The sequence below is a fragment of the Peromyscus maniculatus genome, chromosome X, assembly GCF_049852395.1.
Source record: "Peromyscus maniculatus bairdii isolate BWxNUB_F1_BW_parent chromosome X, HU_Pman_BW_mat_3.1, whole genome shotgun sequence".
NCBI lineage: Eukaryota > Metazoa > Chordata > Mammalia > Rodentia > Cricetidae > Peromyscus > Peromyscus maniculatus.
The window spans coordinates 138,396,137-138,421,994 of NC_134875.1; the positions used below are offsets into that span (position 1 = coordinate 138,396,137).

The window sequence follows — 25,858 nt, forward strand, 5'->3', positions numbered from 1 at the left end:
CATTAGCATGTAAAGTACCTGCACATTAGATACCACAATAATCACTGAAACCACAATGGGTCGAAATGGATGGTGGATGTTAAACAACATTTTGCTATGATAAAGAACAGTAGCAGATTAATCATGTCCAAACTGGCAAACTTGGTGACAATGTCAACTCAATCTAAGATTAAAACCAAACTCTTTTGATGTTAAGTTTGATGTTCTTTGAACAATTTGTTATTGATTATTTTCTTTTTAGTACAACAAATCTAGATGGCTATGAAATAGTTTTAAATATTTTAGTTTTGTTAATATCCTTCTAACTTTTATTCATGCTCTTAAAATAGGAAATGGAGGAAACATACACACCTTATACAGAGTTTCATCCCAGATAGATGTTCGGAAACAAGAACATTCTAATGGACGAGATAAACGCTTTAAGTCTTCTTCTCGTTCTTTAAAAATCTGAAAGAAAAAATCCAACAAACACATCAGCATGTAACAGCTTTCCTCCTTCACTCCAAAATCTGAGGTGTAATTATTGTATCATATTTTGACAAGGACCTCTTACTCTGTCTTCACAGGAACCTTGAGTATTATTATTTCTTAAACAAGGGTATAAAGGTGTTAATGACTATTAGATTTCTTCAGGCTTATCCCGCTTTTGCTAAATATGCATAGAGAGCACAGGTAGAAAATAAAATTTATCATACAGAGGTATCTTAAAATATATGTACACTCCAATTTACCAAATCTAGGTCATTTTAACATGGCAATACTTATATTAAAATTTTGCAAATCAAAATGTTTTAGCTCTCTAATATTATAGAAATACTCCTTAATAACATACATTACATACATATATACAAATATATATTTATATGTGTAGTGTACTTTATTTGCAACAAATATATAATGCACACAACTAAGTTCTAGCCAGCTAGGATTTGTTTCTACATATATATCCCAACATATACAGAGAAAATAGGTATATAAAACATGTATACTCAGATGTTTCCCCGAGTGGGTTGATTGCTAGTATGGGTGTACAGACAATGATGACTAGTTCTTTCTAATTTCTAAATTACATTATAATAACTTTTTATTTTATGTACATTGGTATTTTGCCTACATATATGTCTATGTGAGGGTGCTGGATCCTGGAGTTATAGACAGTTGTGAGCTGCCATGTAGATGCTGGAAGCTGAACCTGGGTCCTCTGGAAGGGCAGTCAGTGCTCTTAACCACTGAGCCATCTCTCCAGTCCCTAAACTATAAATTAAAATGTGGTTACATTACCTTTCCCCTACTCTTTCCTTACTCCAGCCCCTCCCAAGTCTCCTCCCTTCAACTCCTTCCTTGTCCCCTTCTTAAATTGAGTCTTTTCCTTTGGTAGTTATTGTTTTACACACACAGAGAGTTATTGTTATACACACATACACACACACACACACACACACACACACACAGAGGCATGACTACATAAATAAAGCTTGCTGAGTTCTTTTTTTTTTTTTTTTTTTTCTGAGACAAGGTTTCTCTATATAAAAGTCCTGGCTGTCCTGGAACTCGCTCTGTAGACCAGGCTGGCCTCGAACTCAGAGATCTTGCTGCCTCTGTCTCCCAGGTACTGGGATTAAAGGCATGCACCACCACCACTGGTCTGAGTTCATTTTTGCTGTTTGTGTGTATTTTATTTCAGGGCTGACCGCTTTGCACTAGGTAGCCAACTGCTGTCTAATTGGACTTAAGGCCCAACAGGAGGGAAATCACGCCTGGTATTAGAAATCTAATCAACTTCCAGGGACTAGTGAGGTCATGGATCATAGAAGAGAATCTACTACCGCTACTTTGCTAGATAAGCATAATTCCCTACTATATTCTAAATTTTTTTTTTGAGGGGGGGTTTCGAGACAGGGTTTCTCTGTGTAGCTTTGGACCTTTCCTGGATCTCACTCTGTAGACCAGGCTGGCCTCGAACTCACAGAGATCCACCTGCCTCTGCCTCCCAAGTGCTGGGATTAAAGGTGTGCGACACCACCGCCCAGCCCTAAATTTTATCCTTACACCCACAGATAAGTGTAGCCACCACCCCTCACCAAGGAAGCCTCTCTCTACAGCAGATGGAGACCATCACAGAAAACTACAAGTGGACACAATGCAGAGCCCAACCAATCTTAGGGAGCCTAGCCCCAATGGATAGTTGTACATCACAACTCCTGCATCTATCTAGTCTATATTGCAGAACAGGGGGCAGAAAGATTTTAAGAGCCAGAATACTTGGGAGTCCTGTGAAACACTCTTCCCTAGGTATGTCTGGACTGCCTTTTTACTTAAAGTACAATATCAAAGTTTTACAGTTCTCAAGTATGTTGGTTGGCCTATTCTCCAAATTTCAAGTAGCTAGCCTCTACAATCAATTGAACTATTTGCTTACAATAAATCAATCTCAACTTCTACCCTATCTCCCCTATTTCACGTTCTGTTGATTCTGCTACTCGGGAGAACCTTTACTACAAGATTTTAGTACTGAGAATGGGTTCTAGAGTATAATCTCCCCCCTCCCCAGCCGAAGACGGAACCCAGGGCCTTGCGCTTGCAAGCGCTCTACCACTGAGCTAAATCCCCAACCCGTATAATTTTTTTTTTCCTGAGACAGGCTTTCTCTGTGTAGCTTTGGAGCCTGTCCTGGAACTTACTCTGTAGGTCGGGATGGCCTCGAACTCACAGAGATCCGCCTGCCTCTACCTCCCAAATGCTGGGATTAAAGGCATGCGGCGCCGCCACTGCCGTCACTGCCACCACCACCCGGCTCAAGAAATTTTTGAATTATAAAAAAAGCTTAGCCGGGTGGTGGTGGCTCATGCCTTTAAACGCAGCACTTGGGAGGCAGAGGCAGGCGGATCTCTGTGAGTTCAAGGCCAGCCTGGTCTACAGAGCGAGATCCAAGACAGGCACCAAAACTACATGGGGAAATCCTGTCTTGAAAAAAACAAAAAAAATTTTTTCATATAATATATTTTGATCAAGTTATTTCCTCCCAACTCCTCTCCTTTTTCCTACCCACCCAACTTCATGTTCTTTCTCTCTCTCTCTCAAAATAAAAAAAAAATACCTGAAAACCAAAACACATTGCTATCCCCATCGATCAGGCTATTACTGAACCCTCCTCAGAGCAGTTTCTTCTTGTAGTAGATGGTAATTAACACAGAGACCCACAACTGGACATGGTACCCAGAGTGAGAGACTTTGGCACACTCTGCCCTAAAAGTCTTTAACTCTACCTCTGACACCAAAGGCTCAGGGAATGTACTCAAGAGTAGAGTAGAATCTTACGGATAAGTTTTCTGAATTGGTTTTGATATAACTGGGATTAGTTCTCTAGTTGGGCTAAAATTAAAGATGCTATTTCAAGAAGAGTCTGTGGGTGATGTGGAATTCAGATACAGAATCATACTAATCAAATACTTGTAAGAGACAACAATCTGACAACCACATATGTGACTACTTTTGTCAAAATGAGTACAATCGATTTGCTAGATGATCCTAATTTTGCTGTATAAAATAGTCAATGGCAAGGATGAGTTCAATCACAATATAAACGATCTGGTTTCTCTATTTGCCCTGAAAGATACCTTTACTTCCTATAGCCACAGGCCTGACCTGAGATTGCTGCAAAGTAAACTTGGAATTTCATCTTGTGAGCAGATAGATTACAGTGCAAATTAAATGAGTAGCTCCATGAGGTACCTGCTTGGAAAGCATGGGCACTACTGGCTATGAGGGAACATGACTCTGGAGAGTGGAACTGATTCATATAGTAAAAGCCTGAAGAAGTTGGAGATGCCTAAATTCCCAACTTTTTGCCCATGGAAGCAGCCACTACATTCTTATCTAAGAATAATCCAACTTTTCATGAACAAACTGAAATGGACTCCTCAGAAGTAGCTACAAGAGAGTTCTGATTCATTCCTACCATACCCCTTTGCTTCTAGGTCTATATACATTCAAGTATCAGAATATTCCTAAAGGTGAAATACAAAGCATGAACCATAAGGATTATTCTACCCTCTAAAAGAACTATATGACTTTTCTAATAAATATAGACCAAAATACAGGGATAACTATGAGAATAGATATTAAAGGTATAGAATATGGTGGAAGGGACATAACATTCACTCAGGCCAAATTTATTGATATGGATCCAATAAGCAGAGGATTTATAGGTGAAGAGTTAAAGTATTCTGCTTGTTTAGTTCGTGCCTAAGACATGAATCAAAACATAACCTATACTAACTGAAGTTAAAATGTTGGACCTGTACTGATCTGGCACACAGGAAGTAATCTAATGGCTTAGGGAATTCACAGTGCTCAAGGTTTGTCATTTATAACCCATTCATCAATAGTGGGAGGTTCCAGAGCACAATGATGATGAAAAACAACTTTTAAGAGGAACCCCAACGTCCTTCCTCAGCTCTCTGATCACTTTTCTCTGTAGGCCAAAATTTACAGTGGTAGTTGCTACCACTTATTTGGGAAACCTAAATACAAAGGGGGAAGTGGATGCAACAGTAGCAAGAGCAATGCGGAAACATTTTATCATCAAATACAAGGAGAGTACTCTTATTTGATTGGACAGACAGCCAAATACCAACTCGAAGAAACCTATAGTTTTGGTTAGCTGATCATGGTGCTCGTATAAATGATCTAGAAGGGATATCTACTATATTCTTATTTGATCTACATAAATGAAATACTTTAGTCAAATGATCAAAAATCTAGCACAATTAGTAAAATACGATTCTCAACTGGTATCCAGATTTGTGATACTTGATAAATCTAGAAACCCTTGAATGAAAAGAGGAGGTTGGGTCAACTTAAGGAAAGATGCTGACACAATTCCATTCCATTTCTATAGAGGACATGGCTCTTGGAAAGTGAGATATCATATGCTTAAGAAGTTCTGACTGAAAGTTACAACTACTGGACCAGATGTGGTTAAAAACAATTCTTCTCTTGGTATAGGAATCAACTTTCCCCTTTGTGTATATGAAGGCTACTGATTTATTTGTGTTAATTTTGTATTCCACTACTTTGCTGAATGTGCTTACAGCTTAGGAGTTTTCTGGTGGAGTTTTTAGGGTCTTGTATGTACAGAAACACATCATCTGAATATAAGGATACATTTACTCCTTCCTCTCCTATATTTATACTCTCATTTTTGGGTCTCTAGACAATTTTCCCTGCTCTCCAGGTTTCAGATTACTTCTAGAGGAGGCTTCTAGAATCAGTTGGGCTAATTTCTTAAATAAAATACCCTTCCATTACTTTGTGTCTTTGTTTTTCTACACAGAAACACATCTGATTGAGTATGTTTCTCTGGAAAACTCAAACATACAAAAACATACATAGAAATATTTATTTTAGCTGAAACTTAGAGACTTTTCAGTGTAATATTTAATAAAATTAATGATTTTCTCAATTAATTAAAGTTAAAATTAAAGTTAAAAATGGGATTTTTTTTTTTTTTTTGGTTTTTCGAGACAGGGTTTCTCTGTGTAGCTTTGCGCCTTTCCTGGAACTCACTTGGTAGCCCAGGCTGGCCTCGAACTCACAGAGATCCACCTGGCTCTGCCTCTCGAGTGCTGGGATTAAAGACGTGCGCCTCCATCGCCCGGCCCAGGGTTTTTATTATATACATTAAAATATATTAACATGAGATATATTATTAAAAATCTCATTTTTTAACTTATATATTAACTAAATATATATTAAAAGACTATTAATATATATTTGAGGATATTTATGAGCATTTAAAAACAGTAAGAAATTACAAAAACATCAACAAGGAGCTCATTTGTTGGAATTCTCTAGCTTTAATTGCAATGTTGACTAAAAAATAATTTTAAAGAATGTGATATACTGGGGATTTATTTCAAGGCATCAAATGGGCCAGGCAGCACTCTACCACTGAGTGACATCCCCAGCTCTTGAAATGATTTTAAAATAACAGAATAAGGAGCTGGAGAGATGCATTTGCTGCTCCTGCAGAGGGCTCCAGGTCAGTTCCTGGTTGCCAGCACACATACCAGGTGGCACACAACCACTTATAATTCCAGCTCCAGGGGATCTGACACCCTTTGTGGGTTATATAACATGTTTCCTTACTAAAACTATTACCAGAAAAATCCTTTAGTATGAGGTGCTCCTTAAGACGGATCCAAACCAAGGAGAAATTATATTCTCCTATACAACCAGTATAATCTGAAACTGCTTTCCTTAGTTCTTCTCTACAACATAGAGATTTTCTTTTTTATCTTATACCTTATTATCTAATGCTCTTATTTTGTACTGAGCACACTGAAGGTAGACTATGTCTATGTCTTACCCGACCCAAATCTCAGATAGGTAAGAGTTTGCCTCTTTTACTAACTCTCTTCTGTACTGTAATTCTCTCTGAATTATATATAGGTCACTAATTTTAAGTTTTTGTCGAGATGATGGTTGATATTTCCTCCTCTATCATCCTTGGTCATCTTTGAGTTATACTCATGCATACAAATTCTTCATGCTGGTGCAATTGTGAGGGATTGCGAATAGTGCTTGGCACAGTAGAGAGGAACCTGAACTGGTGCACAACAGTTTCCTAAATGAGTCCAGCGACAGCAACCACCTTTCCTCATCTTAACCCTGGGGGTCTTTTAGCTGTGACAATACAACAGGGTCAGCAAACTATTTTTTTTTTTAATGATAAAGGTTACTTAGTGAAAGCACACAGGTCAGATCTTCCTAGTTCTGAAAAACAGAATGCCACAAAGTTACCTACACTTTTATAAAGGAAGTCTGCAAAGTATGCTAACCATTTGGTATAGCACCTTTTCAGTTTCTTACCAAGTCTCGTTGATCCTCCTGTACCAAATCCATTTTGTGCACCAAGCAAAAGATTTTGGCTTCTGGAGAATTCTGTAAAATGGCCTCAAGGCATGACTGATAATAGTGCATGTCCTTTTCAAGTTCACGGCTCTCCACATCAAAGACATAAATCAGAACCTCCACATTCCGAAAGATGTTGTCACGCTGGCTAGTAAAATAATTTTCCATGAAGTTGTCTTGTCTGACAGGAAAGAAAATCTAGATAGTAAACAAATCCTCTGTTCAATCGCTCCTGCTTGAAATTTTCTTAGCTTGATCAAGAGAAAGATAATCTTTTTTTGTTTTGTTTTGTTTTGTTTTGTTTTGTTTTTCAAGACAGGGTTTCTCTGTGTAGCTTTGTGCCTTTCCTGGAACTCACTTGGTAGTCCAGGCTGGCCTCGAACTCACAGAGATCCACCTGGCTCTGCCTCCCAGGTGCTGGGATTAAAGGCGTGCGCCACCACCACCCAGCGAGAAAGATAATCTTATACTTCAATTCAAAGAGCAAACCACAGCCAAATGTGTTGAGCTCTAGCTACCATACTCTACTTCAGAGTCATAACTTGCAATCCTGCAAAATCCTCGGCCTTTCTTCTTATGTTTTGTTTTGCTGTTGCTACTGTTTTTGTATGTATCACTGACTGGACTGGAACTCACTATGTAGACTAGGCTGGCCTCAAACTCACAAAGATCCACCTACCTCTGCATACTTACCATGCCTGGCCTCTCTTCTTTCAATTTAAACATACTTACCTTCTGTTCATTCTTGAGTGGCTGATGGTTTAACTCAGGAGTCTTTACACATGTTGATCACACTTTCTCATGCTACTTGTTTCTTCATCTAATTAATTCCACCTTCTTCCTTTAGATTTCAATCCAATCCACATGTCCTCACAGAAACCATCCCTACCTTGAGCCAGCTCACTCACTGCAGGCTCTTTGCCAACACATCCCTCTCATTTACAACACTTACCACAAGTGCGATACTACACGTATTTGGATGAGTTTTTAATTAACAGTGTTCAATTCGCTATACAACCAGATAAGGATCATCCTTGACATTATCTCCCACTGTCTCACAGCTTTTAAAAAGAAGGTTGGTAAATGCTTAATGAACATTTGCTGAATAACTTCATGATCAAAATTCTAAATTATATGAAAATGACTGCAATGATGACTTTTCAGCAAAATATTACTCTCTGTTCCTAGGTTGGGTACCATTTTCCAAAAAGATCTCAACAGCTGGACAGCAATAAAACAGTAGTGTCATTTAGTGGTGTATATGGGGTGGTGTTTACAAATTTCTAATCCTACACCTTGCTAATTATAGCAGTGTAACCTTGGAAGAATCGTAAGTTTTCTAAATTACAGATACTTGATCTACAAAACTGAATTTTATATTTTAGTACCTAAAAGCAAGGAACTTGGGTAAGTCTGTTGATATAGATTAGAGAATTGGAAGCAATTACAATGAGGGAATAATTATATCCTAGGGTGTTAATCCAGCTGCTAGCAAGAAAAGAGTTACTTTTAGAATATTTAGTTCTTATATTATTCTGTCAAAATACTCACTGAGCATCTTTTGTAAGTTTGGAGCTGAGAAATACCCACTGGACAATAGCATCTATTTTGTAAGACACTACAGTGTATATTTTATATGTTTTAGCTTGCTTAATCATAATAAACCAATGAGTTGGTTATTGTGCTCTATTGTACAGGTGAAGCTACAGCACAGAGAGTTTGAATAATATACCTCAGACAAAGAACCTATGCTCTTAATCACTGTGCATTACACACTGCTGCTTCAGCACAGAGATGTTTATGACCTTAAAGTGGACAACCGCATCAGCACATAGGCATAGTAAGTGAACATTTGTGCTGGGATTTTTGATGATTGCCTTCATTACGAAAGGAAGTGCTCTCTTACTCTTCCAACAACAGGAAACTTGGCCAGATAATATATGCTCAGAATCCAATCTACAGTGATAAGTCTGCCTAGAAGTAATTACTAAATGACTGTGAACAGTCTGGTATAATTAAGTAATAGCTAAGAACTCAATAGTGCCATCAGTCAACCTGAGATAGATGTCATTTATGCCATGGCAAAAGAGGGGTGATCTATCCCATAGTATACATACTTAGATGGAGCTTACATTAGAGCTACTTAAATACATCTTATGTAGAGGGCATTTTCAAAGTTGTATAAAACACAATCTTTATTAATCAACTGACAATTCTGAAATAATTTTTAGGCAGTGCATCTATGCAAATGATAGTTATTCTAGATGTGTTTGCCATGCTGATTATATTAGATGACATCATTACTGCCATCACCTTCACAAACAAGTAGGCACATAGTACTTACCCACCACAATCCCACAGGTTCAAAACCAGGTTTCCCAGAAATCGAACATGAGAATGTTCTACATCAACTGGAAGATAAATGTTACAAATCTAGTATTTGTAATAAAGAACATTAAGAAAAATACTAGCCCATAGTGTTTAGAAGGACCAAAGTGGAGTGAAATGCTCAAAGCCATAACAAGAAGGTGATTTTCAGCTTAGTCATATGGTTTAGTGGCAAGGTGGGCACCTATTCTACCCTAAGCTAAGGAATTGGCTCTTGTGTCAGTCATTTTAAAATTTCAGTAGTTTAGTACCCAAAGCAGAAAACCAATTCTAATATTAATGTTAAGTTTTAGAAGCAAGACAGTGACATACACCACTTAACAGCTCTTCCCAACCCCGCCTTCTTTCACTAACTTCCCCACAAAAAATAAAGACAGAAAGCAAACATAAAACAAACATAAAACACAACAAAACTAACTCCTCTACTGACTTCCTCTTCAGTTAATGACTCTACTGTTTTTTTTTCTATTTTTGACTCCCCTGACCACATTCAATTCTCTTTGAGTCCTTTTTAGTATCTCTTAATTCCATTCTTTATTTTATAATCCATCACCAAACATCAAGGAGGGCCCTTAACACCTCATGCCTACACTACAAGAAAGTCTTAGGGGGAAAAGAAAAAAAAAAAAAAAAGAAAGCCTTATTTACTTTATATCATTCACTAGGCTACTGCAGAGTTCATCTTCTTAACACTACTTTGAACATATCACTCCCCATTCAAAACACTTTCAATGGCCCCTCCATGTTCAATGGGGGTGCACTCAAGGTCCTTCATACTTTGGCTTCCAATCTACCTTTATAATCCCCAGAAATTCACATTTCACTTCCACCCACTGTTTTATTCATAGTCCTCCCAACCCTACTACCTCCCCATCCCCCAACATATTTTACATTCAGGGGTCGCAAACTTGCTAAATCAGGCCATGTGAGCAAATCTATACCATTAAAGCTGGCTAAATATGAGGGTACATCTACCATGGGCTCACAGAGGTTGATAGTTACTCAAATCTTGTTCATTTGCTATGCAAAATACTGGCTCGGGTTTACTGAATCTTCAACATTTAAAATAGTAGCTTGAATTCTAAGTTTTTATGAAAATTTTTACAAGAGATTGCTGCTTCCAATTTTTCTAAAACTATGTGCAGGCTAAAGAAAGCACATCTGTAGGCCTTATCCAGCACACAGGCTGTCTGTTTGCGACCTCTGCTTCATTGCCTTTTCCAGCCTTTGCTGCAAAGCACCACCCCTTCTTCCTTTCAAAGGTAATCCTAAAACCCAGACTAATTCCCACCTCCTCCAAAAGCCCTCCTTGCCTGACAAAAATCCCACTTATCATTATCTCTCCCCCTAAACTCATTCAAACATTTACTAAGCAACTACTCTCTGCCAGGCACTAAAAACCTCAAGAAGGAATAATTTAAGATTTTACCATGTTATTTCTCAAAGTCTAGCAATTTTGTTTTATATAATTTATATGCTAGTTAACTCAATCACATTGTAATAGTTTGTCTATCCCCAAGCTGTTACCTAAACTAACTGCTATCTACTTTTGTACGATTTTATCTTCTCATAATTATAGACACAAACCATCCATGATAAAGTAAATCATATGGATTTTTAAAGTCAAATAAACTTTAGTTTATATGACAGTTCTATCTCTGTATGACTTTGGGCAAGTCATGAAAGCTAAGACTAGCTTCCACTTCTGTGAAAAAAGAAGGAAGGAACATAGTTTTGACCTCACAGGATTGCTGCTGTGAGGATTCAAAGAGTGCCTGGCACATAGTAGGTGCTCAAACTACTTCCCATTTCCCCCTTTACTTCCCCCTCCTTGGAAAAGGAATCATATCTTACATGTCTTTGTATTTCCAACAGAGTCTACGAGAGAGTAGGTGCTCAAACTGCTATTAATTTGAAGACTATGTATACGGTCTAGGACTAAAAAAAAATGGAAAGAAGTGCTACTGAGAAAGGGAAAGACAATAACAAAAGTGACAGGATTCAGTGACTTTTTAGATATGGGGCATATGGGATAGAAAGCGGGTTTCTCCTCCCATATCACAGTTCTCATCAAGTGGCTAATGGCCCCACTGCCAAATCCAGTGGACTTTTTAGTCCTTGTCTTACGTTCTGCAGCATGACACTGTTGACTACTCTCTTCTCCTCAAAAGGACTTCTTTTCTCTTGGTCTCTGGCATCAAATCTACAAACTTTCTGGAAGACCCTCCCTCATGGGCTCCTATTCTTCTTTCTGTCCCTTAAATGTCATGGTTCTTTGGGACTCCAACAGTGGCCATCTTCTCATCAGAATATTTTCCCCAAGATAACTGTCATATTATATTTATCATTTGGATACAAACTAGGTAACACTAGTACAGATTTCTCTATTTCTCGGACTCATATACTATATGTCTGTACCGTAAGTTTCCCAATATAACTTATCTCTCCTTTCATCCTAACAAATCTATTCCCCTTTCAGTTTTCTCCATCTTGGTGAATTTAACCAGCTGTCTAATCTAAAACCTCCCATCCTCCAGTCTTCTTTTCCCCTCACAATTCTCTCCAAGTTTCCCAGAAAGTCCTGTTGACCCAGTAGCTTCGCACCATATCCACTACCACTACCCTAGTCCAAATCAAGCCCCTGCCATCTCTTCAAGTTGTTTTAAATTATAGAATTTACTCCTCACAGTTCCAAAATCTTGACAATTCTGAGATGCAGCCATCAGCAGAGTGGGAGTCTAGTGAAAAGCAGTGCTCTGGCTTATAGACGGTACCTGTTTCTCCCCTTGCATCACTCCAGTCTGCTCTCCACACTACAGATATAGTGATGCCTCCAAGTTGCTGGGGTTTCTATCATTCTTTAAAAAGACCATGTCTGTGCATGTGTAATTGTATACACTGAGAGGAGGGTCAGAATGGTAGCCTCAGAAGTACTAATGGTGGTTCTCTCTAGGAAACCGGCTTGACAGTGAAGAACTAAATAGACTTTTCCTACTTAAATGATGTTTGAAGTGTTCACAAGTATTATTTTGAATAAAAATGTGGCTCTGATCATGTTACTTTTTACTGTTGAACATTCTTTCATAGTTTGACTATCTTTCTTGGCTTCTAAGACATTTTACATCTGAACCCCATTTCCTGCTTCCCTGTTAAATGTTAAGCTCACCGCATGTCCCTGGTTCTTCTATAGCCTTCCTGCTCTGTTATCATGAGAGCGACTGACAAGAGACCAGGGTTTGGGAACTAATATACATTTACGGGGCAGAAAGAAGAAAACGTTATGATAAGGATTATCTTTTTATTAAAGCAGGGAGGGCTGGTTAAAGATAAAGAAAGAAAATCATTACATAAAGAGCCAAGAGAATAGAATTTTGAGAAGATAGGAAATCTTGGAGCCGTCAACAGTGTTTGATACTAAAATATTTCATAATCATTTTAGTGACAAATTTACCATCCCAACAAACACATTTTAACATCTACCTAATAAATTAATCGCATCATCATTTCTTCTTTATTTCAAATTTCAACATGCAGGGGGCTTTAAATTTAACAAAATAAAACTTGACTTTTTTTCAGGAATGACAAACCAAGAAAACACTGACACATTTAAGTCAAACAACATTTTAAAAGTAGTTTTCTTTTTACTACCCTTAAAGAAAATCAGTAATTGCATCAAAAGGGACAACAAATAAAAGCAATGCACTACATGTAGTCTGAACTAGTCTACATGTTCAGCAACAAACACAGACCTTTCTTTAGTAGTGACAAACCAGTTCATGATGATATGCTAAAACATTAAAACCAACATTGTTCATTATATTTTTACGACCTTTAAGGAAATTTAGGAAATACTAATCAAATATTACCAATCAACTTACTACTTGACATATTCTTTTTTTTTTTTTTTTGGTTTTTCGAGACAGGGTTTCTCTGTGTAGTTTTGCGCCTTTCCTGGAACTCTCTTTGGAGACCAGGCTGGCCTCGAACTCACAGAGATCCGCCTGCCTCTGCCTCCCGAGTGCTGGGATTAAAGGCGTGCGCCACCACCGCCCGGCATTTTGACGTATTCTTAGGGGTAAGAGCCCCACCCCACTGAAAGTGTCTGGCAAGAGACACTTCTAGATAAATACTTGTTGAATAAATGGCCTATTTTAATGAGTAGGGTTATATAATTTGCAACATTATGCTTATAATGATGATGCTGGATTATGTCAAAACTATTTTCAGCAGTTTCAATAATTCTAAAAATCTTGCTGTGAGACTATTCATTGGATTCAGGGTAATAAACCAACTGTATTGATCAGTTAGAAATGGAAATATCAGTGGTACTAAGAAAAGATGTTTCAAAAAAGTGTATAGAATTTAAAACAAGAAGAAAAGGCCTTTCAGGAATTTTAGGAATTGAGTAGTATAATATAGCCAGGCTGTCACAATAAACAGAAAAGCACAGACTAATATCCCAACTCTGACACTTAATAGCTGAATGTGATTAATTTTGAAGTCATACTTTCATCATCTATTAGAATAAAGGTAATATGAAAACTAAAGTAAATGAGAGCAGGCATAAAAGTAACAGTACTTCAATAAGCATCTCTACTCCACTAAAACACACTGATACTAGGCCTATATATTTAATCTGGAAGAGAAAAAAATCTATGAAATCAAGACACAGAAAAACATTTGGACAAGTACACTTTCTAGAGGCTAGATGCCAACTCCACAAGTATGAAAAGCCACAGGAAACTATCTTGACCAACAGTTTTGACAGTAATTTAGGTACTTATCAAATATAAAACTGTAGATAACTATGAAGGAGAGCAAACATATCAGGTGAGAGAATAAGTGGCTAAAATGAAAATAGGAACCCCTTTTTATTATGCATAAGAAAACTGCAACCCAGTGGCTTGGATTCCAAAATAAAGGAACATGAGCCATTTAATGTATATATGGATGTCAAGTTTGTATGTAAAGTTCAAATTATGAGCTGTACAAAAACCAAAGGATGTGTATGCTTTAATAAAATATATGCAAAGATGAACTGGGGCTTTATGATTCAGTAAAATGAACGGTGCTCCAGAACAAGAAGGTGGGGTTTCACCATGCTGACAGCAGAGTAATGGCCAGAACAAGAGATGTAGTAGGCCTGCCCTGCTCTGATTAGACCACATCTGCATTCATGTCTTATAAGAAAATAGAGAAGTTTGAACAAGTCCGTAAAAAACATTCAAACTTATGCCAAATGAGGAACCAAAGATGTTTAAGGTAAGGATAACAAAATTTGGGAGGCAGGGAACAAGTAAGATAAATTGAGATATTGAGTATTTGCAAATATTTGTAGAGAACAGACTAGGAAGAAAGAAAAACAGACGAGATTCTATCTAGGAAATAGCTTTCTAATCACCAAGTTTCTCTCAAGTTACGGAAGTCTACACTAGACACCAAGCCCCAAACAGAAGTAAAGTTCCTTCTCCTTTGTATCTCAGAGTCTGGAGCATAATATGTTTCAAAGATGTTTATTATTCTTGAAACCAGATTGGGGAACCTTATTGAACAATGCTAACTTGTTGCTAAAAGTACTAACGATGCTAGAAACCTAGATTGGGATTTCTGAAGGCTAGGCAGAGCAATGCCTTCCTCACCCAGAAGCCAAGACCAAAGGCAGCCTTCAGAAATGCTTGGATGCTTCAGAATGACATAATCTGCTTCAGAGTAAGGCGCTCCCAGGATTCTTGATTCCTTGTTCTGGTAGCCATGATAGCCCAGAAGTCTATACTAATATTCTAGCCATAAAGGTCTAATTAGTTATTTCCCAACTCAGAGTAGATGCTCCAAAGAGAAGATGTAAGTGTATAAAGAAAGAGAAACAGCAGAGTGCAGAACAAGTATACCTCTTACCTTTTAATAAGGGTAAGGACTAACTCCTTCATTAAAAACATTAGGTTTTATTGTATGCTACTTACTGCCTGATTTTCCCCTTTGTATAAAAAGTTACAAACAAACACTGTCCCCACAAAACAAGCAGGCAAAGGGTCCCTATTCTTGCCTAAGAAACAGCTGGATACACAAGTTAGCTAAGAGCATCCCACTTTGCAAGCAACCTAGAAAGGAAAGCAGCTCCCAAGGACAGTGAGCAATAATAACCAGAATTAGGCCACGCATTCTGAGGAGAAATGCAAAAAGGGAAAGCATGCTTCAAAGCAAATTCATAAACCTGTGCATTCCCAAGCGTGTTATGCGGATTATTAATAGCCAAGGTCACCTCACTTTACAATAAGATGAAACATCTTACTTGTTGCACCAAGGCGACGAGTGTCTCTGGCAATATAATTTGCAAAGATAATAGACCTCATGCTGGTCTTACCAGATCCACTTTTACCCATCAACAGCACCTAAGGGCAAAGGAAAAAAGTTAGCAATCTAGAGCAAATCTGGTGTAAAGGGATCCATTTCTCCTCTGTAGTTGGCATTTTACAGAAGTGTACAAATGACCAGTATACCTGCAATTAAGCTCTTCCCCAAATAACATTTCAAATGCTGAGCACTTACCTGCTATGAGTTACACATCATTTAGCAACACAACTGCAGTGAGTTTGTTATTATACATAATATCTTTTAAAGATTTTTTTATTATTTTAATTAGGTGTATATGTGGGGAGGTATGTGCACATGAATGCAAGTGTCTACAGAAGTCAGAGATGTGAGGTCCCCTAGGAGTTGTAATGACAAGCAGTTGTAAGCCACCTGATGTAGGGGCTGGGAATCGAACTCAGGTCCTCAAGAAGAGCAGTATATGCTCTTAACCACTGAGCCATCTCTGCAGCCCTTCATTATTATACATAATATTTATTTAAAACTATGTTAGAAAAATTCTGGCCGGGTGGTGGTGGTGCACTCAGGAAGCAGAGCCAGGAAGATCTCTGTGAGTTCGAGGCCAGCTTGGGCTACAGAGAGAGATCCAGGAAAGGCTCCAAAGCTACACAGAGAAACCCTGTCTCGAAAAACCAAAAAAAAAAAAAAAAAAAAAAAAAAAAAAAAAAAAAAGTTTGTATTGGTTGGAGATTTAGCTCAGTAATAGAGTGCTTGCCTAGCAAGCGCAAGGCCCTGGGTTTGGTCCTCAGCTCCGGGAAAGAAAAAAAAAAAGAAAGAAAGAAACAATAAGTATTTCTTTTTTAAATGGGGTTGGGTATTTAGCTCAGTGGTAGAGCGTTTGCCTAGCAAGTGCAAGGCCCTAGGTTCGGTCCTCAGCTCCGGAAAAAGAAAAAAAAAAAAAGAAAAATTCCATCTTGCTGGAGAGAGATGGTGCAGCAGTTAAGAGCACTGACTGTTCTTCCTGAGGATCCGGGTTCAATACACATCACCCACATGGCAGCTCACAACTGTCTGTAACTCCAGTTTCAGGGGATCTGACATCCACACACAGACAACAGACAATTGAGACTCCAATGCACGTAAAAAAAAAATTGAGGGGCTGGAGAGATGGCTCAGTGGTTCAGAACACTGACTGTTCTTCCAGAGGATCCCAGGTTCAATTCCCAGCACCCATATGGCAGTTCACAGCCGTCTGTAACTCTAGTTCCAGGGCTTCTGACACCTCCACACAGACATACTCACAGGCAAAACACCAATGCACATAAAATAAAAATAAATCAAAAAAAAATCTGAAAAAAAATAAATAAAATAAATTTTAAAAAAAGAAAGAAAAATACTATCTCAATAGGAAACTAACCCTATTCTCCTATAATGCAAGGTTAGATATACATTGACCTAACTAGCAGATTTCAGAATAACTGAAAAGCTCCTCCTACTTCTCTGTTCAAGGTCAGTTTTTTTTTCACTCCAGCCCATGATGTCATCCCTTTCACATACTTCTATAACTTTCTTTCATCAGTTTTTGTCTCTTCGTTTAACTTTGCTATGCCCTACAAAATTGGGCACTTAAATTATACATAAGACCATTTTTGGTTTAGTTTATCTACTTCTGTCTTTACCTCCTGCTTCTCCTAGCCTGGAACTTTTGGCATCCAGTCACATTGAACTGAATGGTATAGAGTCTGTTTCCAGTCTTCTGGGGAGTCCTGACGCTATGTATTCATTCTGTATTCTCTACCATCCTTTATTCTTCTTTCAGTGAAATCCCACTTATCCTTCAACACTTGGTTCAACAATCATTCCAGGAATTTTCTCTGGACCTAGGGATGTAGCTCAGTACTAGGGTATTTACCTAATATAAGTGAAACTTTGGGTTCAATACCCAGTATCCTTCCCATAGTTCCTCTGACCCAAAAGCCTTAGGCCTGTGGTTCTCAACCTGTGGGTCAACACCCCCATGGGGTGGTTGAATGACCCTTTTCACAGAGGCTGCCTAGACCATTGGAAAATACAGTTATTCACATTATGATTCATAACAGTAGCAAAGTCACAGTTATGAAGAAGCAAGGAAAATCATTTTATGGTTGGGGTCACCACAACCTGAGGAACTGTATTAAAGGGTCGCAGCATCAGGAAGGGTGAGAACCGCTGGCTTAGGTATCTTGCCTGCCCTCTAGTGGTACTACTATATCACTGCAGACCGTAAAGCTCTGCAGTCCCTTGTTTGGGGAACTCGCTCACTAGACTCTAAGCCCGTGAAGGGCAGAGGAGTACCTTTGTACCCTTTGTGCCCTTTGTATCTCCAGTGCCTGCCTAAAATATAACAAAAGCTTGAAGCATGTTCATCAAACGAATGAACAAGACATTAAAACAAAAATGCAATGACAACGTCTGAAAGCAAGACCTTACAGACATCTTTCTGTGTTAGGATTTAACACAAGAAAGACACCTGTGGACAATGCCATATATTCTCACACTGAATGACTCTGAAAGAGTCCTTTAAACACCAAGTTTGTGAAATACAATTCTGATAACCTTCTCCTTTTCAAATGAAAGAAATACCTATTCCCTCTTCTACCTCCAGTCCCAATATATTTTATTGAAATGTCTAATTATAAACGGAAGGAACATCAATGAAAACATACTGGACATGGATTTATTCAACCCGACAATTTATACAGCTTTACCTTACTAAGAAAATGTAACTGCATAGCTAGTCTAAAATTAATATGGAAAATTTTCCCTGTCCTTTGCAAAAAAATTTAACTGAAAACATAACTATATCTTTCTGGGGATAGAAACTGATTCTTTAATACATGTAATTCTGGAATGATTAAATCAAATGAATTTTTGGCCCCTTTCTCTTTTCACAGTTCTCTAAGTTTTGATTGTATCGAAGGCACAGAATTAAATTTTAGATGAAGTTAGGCTAAATATATTAGACCTTTTCATGAAAGGGCAAGGATAGTCATGTTTGAGATTTACAGGGAGTTTACTCATGTAAAGTTCCTAATAGTTCTATGAGGGTTATTACCACTTTGCAAATGACACTGAATCCCAAAAAGGTCAAGAAATTTGCTTCAGAGCTACAGTCTTAGGGATACTGTCTAAGTCCCAATAAAAGTGCAAAGCAAAGAACATCCAATCCCTGCTAGCAAAACGCATGTAACATTTGATATGGGTTAAAGAATCCATGTGCACACAGAAGGTTGTGTCATATTTGAATATGGCTTGACTCCGTGAGATTAATTTTAGACAAAGTGAATCTGACGGTAAATAAAGGGATGAGAGTCAGAAAGACCATATAGGTTATTGCCATAGTCCAGAAAAAAAGACAGATTTCCTGAACTATAACTTCTTACCTTTTTCTTCATGTTTCTAATGTACCTAACGTATCTTACCTTTTTCTTCATGGTTGCATTTGGCATTGCCCACCTGTAGATACAAACCAAAAGATAGTGTTTCCATGATCTAATTGCCTTAGAAATTAAAAAAAAAAAAAAACAAGTAAACGGAGAGAAGCAGAAGAATATTGTTTAAAACAGCTAAGTACGTAGGAGACCTCGTTTCAGAAGTCTTCATTTTCCTAAAATATAAAACTGCGTTTATGGTCCCCGTTTCCTTCGTTTGCTCAAGAGATGCTTCCTAGGAAGACATATTTAGGAATACAAACCATTTAAATTCAAGATTTGATATTCTGTCATAAAACCAACGCAATATTCTGGGCACTTTTATAAACCAAACAATATTTTCATATTTGGATACTATTTTTTAAAATTCAGCTGCTTATTTTTCAAATCTGGAAGCATCTTTGGACCTTCAATCGTCCTTCCAAGCTGCGTTTCATTCATTAAAGGCGCCAAGTACATATAACGCAGCTCTCAAACAGGCATATCAAACTATACGTCACTGGTCAGTAAATGTCTGTCCTCGCCCTCTTTTTATCACTAACAAGGTGATATCACCAAATCACCTTCATAGAAAACGCAAAACAAGTCAGAACTGTCTCCATCAGAACACTACGCATAAACCAGGAATCTCAGCTCCAGGCAAAGGGCTGTTTCTGTTCTGTTCTCCGTTTTTATTTTCTATCACCAAGGGCATGATACCAATCAACCATACTGGTAAAGTAAAGCAATTTATCCCTGGAGGTTAGGGCTTCTTGCATTTTCACGATAACCTTTACAATTAGCACCCCCTCCCTCCTAGGTACAACATAATACCCTTCACCCACCCAAGCGATCCTTCCGGCTCCCCGAGTGGAGGCTCCACTCTTGGGCCCAGATTCTCTTTCTCCGTCTTTTTCTCGGAGTCAGATTCTTCCATCGCGCAACAAGTCTTTCCCAGCGCCTTCTAAAGCCGCAGTCCTCCTTTCTTCTGGCTCACCTCCTCCACTGCCTATGCTCAGCACCCGCGGCCCGCGGGGCCTGCTCTATGCCTGCCTCCGCCTTTGTCCACTGGGGGGCCGCTTTTCCCACAGTTACCTTTACCGACCCGAACTTAGTCTCCCGGCTCGGCGGGGGAGGCCAGCCCGAGGGAACCAGCGATTCGCTGCGTGCCAAGGGAGAGATGGAGGGCCAGGGGGATGCGGAGTTGGTCCCGACTTCGGGCCTCACTCCCCCAAGGTCTCAGGACCCGAAGGGAACTTGGCCCGCCGCTGTGCGGCCGGCCAAGGCGGAGATAACGGAACGAGCTGACCGCGGCGGCCGCCGAAGCCAAGCGGTCCCCGCCTGGCGGCTCCCTGACGACCTCGCCGCCGCCAGTCGGAATCCGCCTGAGGCCGCGTTTACTTCCGCGCCCGCCCTTCAGGAGCGCAGGCACCTCACCGCAGCCACGCTACTGCAGGCCAGGATCACGTGGGAACCTGCCGTAGTCCCGGGCTTGTCACGTGCCGCTCCCCTGGGGGGCTGCAGTGAGCGGGGGGCGCGGGGGGGGGGGAGCAGGGAAGAATACCATAGAGACTGCTCTAGGAAAGCCAGAGAGCCGCCCGCTGTCACGTGGCCCGGCCTCGCTTTGCCGCGCCACAGGCCCTCGAGGTGGCCCGCAGGCGCTGGGAAACCCGCCGACGTGGCCCCGCCCACCCGCGGCTCAGACTTAAAGGAGAAGGATGCAATTTCCGTACCTGCAAGCAACCTGTTTTCACTGCTGCTTCTGCTTAGGGATGTGTGCTGAAAAGGCTAGTGTAGTAACTTTTCCTTCCGTTAGTCCTTGTGGCAGTGCTAATAATTAAAAAAATGAATACATCTAAAGTGCTTTAAACTGTTTTTCACATAGAAAACTCTCAATAAGTTGTTATTGCCAGGACCAGACACACACACACAGGGTTTAACACATTCACCATTTAACTTGAAAAAAATTGCAGATGTATTTTTAAATTTTCTGATTAACATGTAGTGCTTGTTCACACAGAATTTAGTGTGGAAAATAAGTTCTCATAAGAGACTGTATTCTCATAAGAAGTTAGGAAAGTATAAAACTTATAACGGACAATGCTTACTATATTCGGGTATAGAGACTGCCAGAAACAAGACGCCACTTAAGAATCTAAAGAAATGCTTCGGGAGAGCAGGAGAGAGAGTAAGATGTGACATAAAGGGACTTACTTTTCATCTTAAACCCTTATGCATTGCATGCAAATTATATATATATATATATATATATATATATATATATATATATATATATATATATATATCACATATACATTATGTGTATGCACACATTAGTTTGATAAGAAAAGGAGCCGGGCGGTGGTGGCGCATGCGTGGCAGACGCAGGCGGATCTTTGTGAGTTCGAGGCCAGCCTGGGCTACAGAGCGAGTTCCAGGACCGGCTCCAAAGCTACACAGAGAAACCCTGTCTCAAACCCCCTCCTTTGCCCTCCCCCCAGAAAGAAAAAAAAAAGAAAGAAAAGGAAGCAAAGAGAAAAAGCCAGATATTACAGTTGAATTGTAGGCTGGCCTGGTCTACAGAATGAATTCCAAGACAGCTAGGGCTGTCTTGAAAATCCAAAAGAAAAAAATTAAAGAAAGGAAGAAAGACAGTCAAGGAAGCAAAATTATTGTTGGTTCCTACCAACCCCAGCTGAGATCCCATGTGACCCCCTTTCTCCACAACTTCCATGCCCCATGAAAATAAATACTCTACTGTGAGTGTTAGATCAAAGGAGAATAAATAGGAAAACATATTCCATGCAAACAGCCAAAACTAAGCTGGGATGACCACACAAATGGTTGATAAAAATGACATGAAATCAAACCTAAAACTCCAACTTTGAATACAAGTTATGAAGGAGACATTTTACAATGATAAACAAGTGTATCTATCAAGAATATATAACAAATATAAATGTAGTTGCACCAAACATCTCCTAAATATATGAGATAAATATCTACAGAATTGAAGAAACAGACAAGTTCAAATAGCAATTGTAGACTTAAATACTTTGTTTTAAAAGGAGATTAAACAGCCATGGAGAAGACATATTAGAAAATGAACTTGAGAGAAACGGTAGACCATTTGGGCCTGACAAAAATATGTAGAATATTCTACCCAACAAAGTCAGAGATGTTCATATTTTTTTTTAACTTAACTAGAACATGTGAGCAAAGGTAGACCGTATGTTTAACTATGTCCCACAAAAGATTCTTTTTAAAAACTAGCATTAAAATCACAAAAAGCTTTTCTGACTACAATGGAATAATACTAGAAGTCAATATCAGAGGAAACCCTGGAATATATTCAAACTTATGGCAAGTAACCAGCACTCTCTTGAAGGGATGCTGGGCCGCCAGGAGCGGTCTTGTTTTGTGCTCCTTTGCACTTCCCTGGTGGATTCTTCTGATGTTTAGCTTTCAGCTTTGCTGCATTCATAGTTAAGCGTTGTAGGTGTTTTCTGAATGTCTATTGTATGCCCCACATTGTTCCAGACAGCAGGGTTAATCCATCCGGTGGGTATGTTTTGCTTCAGTCTCTTACCTTAGTTTTTGCCTTTGTTAGTGTCCATTCCAAAAAAATAAAAATAAAAATAAAAATACCCGTGGCATGCCTTTTTCTTTTGTTTTCTTTGTGTTGGGTCTGTATGTGAATTCATGCTTTCCCTTTGATAATCTTGATGCTTTATTTCAGTTTTACCTCTAGTGTTATCTGGATAGCTTTTTACATGTAAGCCTGTGTCTAATAAATTATTACTTATTAGAAAATAACTTTTAACTTCCACTTGAAATGTGGTGAAATATATTTCTTATTAGCTGTTCTTGTAGCTGTTATTATATTGTCCTTGGTCTTTCTAGTGTTCAGATTTACAAGTTTCAATTAACTGGGCTGTTTTTGTTTTTGAGACAGGGTCACATTGTGTTGCCCACGCTGGTCTCCCTACCTCAGTAGCTGGAACTAGAGGAATGTGTCTCCATGCCCAGCTAAGCACACACTTTTAAATAGTGTTGGTACTTGATTTAGTTTAGTTTCTGTCCTACCCTTTTGCAGAGTATTGAGACCAGGTTCTATGTCCCACTCGAAGTTACTCCCGTCTTGCTTAAAATAGTGGTTTTCTAAGCAGCTGTCCCTATGTAGATCCACAATGTACACCATCTGTTAGGACTCCGACTAATAAATATCTTATTCCTGGGATTAGGAAAGGAGGTACCCAATAAGTTTATTGGGAGTAAACTGAGACTGTAAGGGCACATGGGCTTAATAAAATCCTGTCAGAGAAACCATTCTGAGGAACTTATCAGACATATCAGACCATATGGGTGTGATTTCCTCTCATGGACCACATAGAGTGATGAACACCTAACACTGTGATGGCGCAGCCACACACCAACCAATTATCTGATACCTGTGAGTACATCTAGGATCAGCAAGCGGAGGTCTCCACAACTATATCTGGAGCTTCATCTGGGTTTGGAATCCTGGTATTGACACGGTCTACTCCACTGTCTCTCCAGCTGTTCGCCTGCCCCTCAGAACTGGAACTCACTATTTCCCGCCCTCAGACCCTGGCTTGATCTTTTGCTTCACAGGTGGAGTCTGATTCCAGCAGCTCCAGCAGCAGGTCCCTGCTGGCACTGGTCTAGATTATTGTTTTATGAAGGGAGCCACTCTCCTGGTCTATTATGAAACCTCTTGAGCTCCACCACAGCCTCTATTCCTTGTATTCATTCCGTAAACCATATACACATATAAACCATATACACATATAAACCATATACATATATAAACCATATACACATATAAACCATATACACATATAAACCATATACACATATAAACCACATACACATATAAACCATATGCACATATAAACCATATACACATATAGATATATTTACTGTGTGCTGTGAGAATTCATCTTACTAATTAAGTTTGGAAAAACAAAAAGGAACTTACATTTGCCTGAGCCAGATTACCAGGATAGGTGGGATTATCTGACACACTGATGCCACTGAAACCTTATAATTGTATTGCTATTCAATAAATTATGACATTGCGGAGAGACACAAACACACTTGTCTATATTTCTAACATTGTTGCACTCATCACAAAGGGTACCACGCAGAAAATTAATTTTTAATTTTTTTCTTTTTTTGGGGGGCGGGGGCGGGAAGTGGGGCCATGCCAAGGTGTGCCTGTGGAGGTCAGAGAAGAACTTTTGGTACTCTCACATGGCCTGAACTCCGTTCTTCAGGCTTGGCCACAACACCTATACCTGCTGAGATGTCACTCACACCCCATCCTTCCCTCCCACACCCTGCCAAAAATGATCTTTTGAAAGGTTAAACAGCTCCTGCCACTCCTTGCCTTAACACTGTTCAGTGGCTTCTCACTTGTGACCTATCTTAAGTGAATTGTCAATTAGCTCTCCCATCTCTTCTCCCTAGGTCTGCCTTCCTAGGTCAGCAGGTTCCAGCCTCGGAAGCTAAGAGTTTCTTGTTCTTTGAACTCTCTTTAATGTTACCTCCAGGAAACAGGCTGGGAAAGGGAGCTACATTGGCGGCAGCGGATGCCCCTTTAAAAGACTGAATTTGTCAGTCACAGTTTGGAATACTATTCTCTCTGCTTTTGCAATGGCCTCAACTTTCTCAGCTTACAATTAATGTCCTCCGAGGTCTTCCCAATCCACATTCTAGCAGAGCAGGATAATCCTTTGTACCGACAGTAGCTATTTTCTAACATATGCTTTTTACTTCATAATATTTCTTTTTTCTTTTACTGTTAAGATTCTACTCTAATCCCATCATGGCTCATTTCCTTTCCCTCCCTCCACGCCCTCTCATATAACCCTCCATGCTCTCTTTCAAACTCATGTCCTTCTTTTTTCATCACCTGCTCATCTTGTATAATCTCACTTATATGCCTATTTTCAGGGCTGACCATGTGGTACAGGATAACAAACCAGTGTACTCTTCCCTAGGGAAGACTGTTTCTCCTGCTCTGAGCATTCCTTTGTCGCCTATGGTTCTTTGACATATTAATAATCTTGTTTATTTATTTATTTGCTCTCTGAGTACAGAATTTCTATTTAAATTCTGTGAGGACAAGCACTTAAAAATGTTCTGTTGTACACTAGGTTCACAGACCAGAATGTGGGTGTATACTTGGTATTCACTGAGTACTTTTTCTAAAGATAGGGACAAATACATTAAAATAAAAAGGGAATTTCTGATTAGTAACAGAAAGAAGGAAAATATATGACAGTTAGTCATCCGTGTGTTTTGAGAATGAGAATGCCCAAACATTGGTGGGGAGTAAAGCCAATGAGAAGAGAAGAAATGATTGTCACAAAACTTCTGGAGAGGGAAAGGCGAGGAAGCCAGAGCACAGCTAGGAGAATTCTTTATAGAGAGAAGACAAAACTTCTATGGAAATCCTTTAGCTAGGCTAATTAAAAACGACCCCTCCCTCCAAAGCCCTCAAATTGTCAAAGAAACAGGAATTATTAGACCCGACAGTGAGGATTTTCCAAGGATTATAAGAGATTACTGTGAACAGTTTTAGGATAATAAACTGAATCACCTTGACTAAATGGGTAAATTCTTGGAAACACACAAACTACCAAAAATGGAAGCATGAGGAAATAGACCATATAAACTAATCTCTAAAAAGTAAGGAGAGTGAATACTCAAATATGTCCTACAAAGGAAACATCCAGGACCTGGTAGCTTCATGGTTAAATTCTATCAAA

The 25,858-nt window shown here is 39.1% G+C and overlaps 1 protein-coding gene across 5 annotated transcripts in view; it reads right to left on the reverse strand.

Moving 5' to 3' along the window:
* The window catches only part of Rragb (Ras related GTP binding B), a 45,749-nt gene extending 24,987 nt beyond the window's left edge, over positions 1-20,762 (reverse strand). For 2 of the 5 annotated variants that reach the window (XR_013048111.1, XM_015988412.3), the window contains exons 1-7: positions 19,907-20,587; positions 19,074-19,107; positions 15,593-15,692; positions 11,158-11,241; positions 9,260-9,326; positions 6,874-7,096; positions 352-447 (exon numbers count right to left, since the gene is read on the reverse strand). Coding sequence is in view for 4 of the 5 variants with exons in the window: in XM_015988412.3 (XP_015843898.1) it covers positions 352-447; positions 6,874-7,096; positions 9,260-9,326; positions 11,158-11,241; positions 15,593-15,692; positions 19,074-19,107; positions 19,907-19,998 (696 nt within the window). In the remaining variant the exon portion in view is untranslated. Of the gene's footprint in view, positions 1-351; positions 448-6,873; positions 7,097-9,259; positions 9,327-11,157; positions 11,242-15,592; positions 15,693-19,073; positions 19,108-19,906 lie in introns of all 5 variants that reach the window. The other 3 variants (XM_006994902.4, XM_076562192.1, XM_006994901.4) reach the window with 3 other exon arrangements.
* Positions 20,763-25,858: the final 5,096 nt, after the last annotated feature.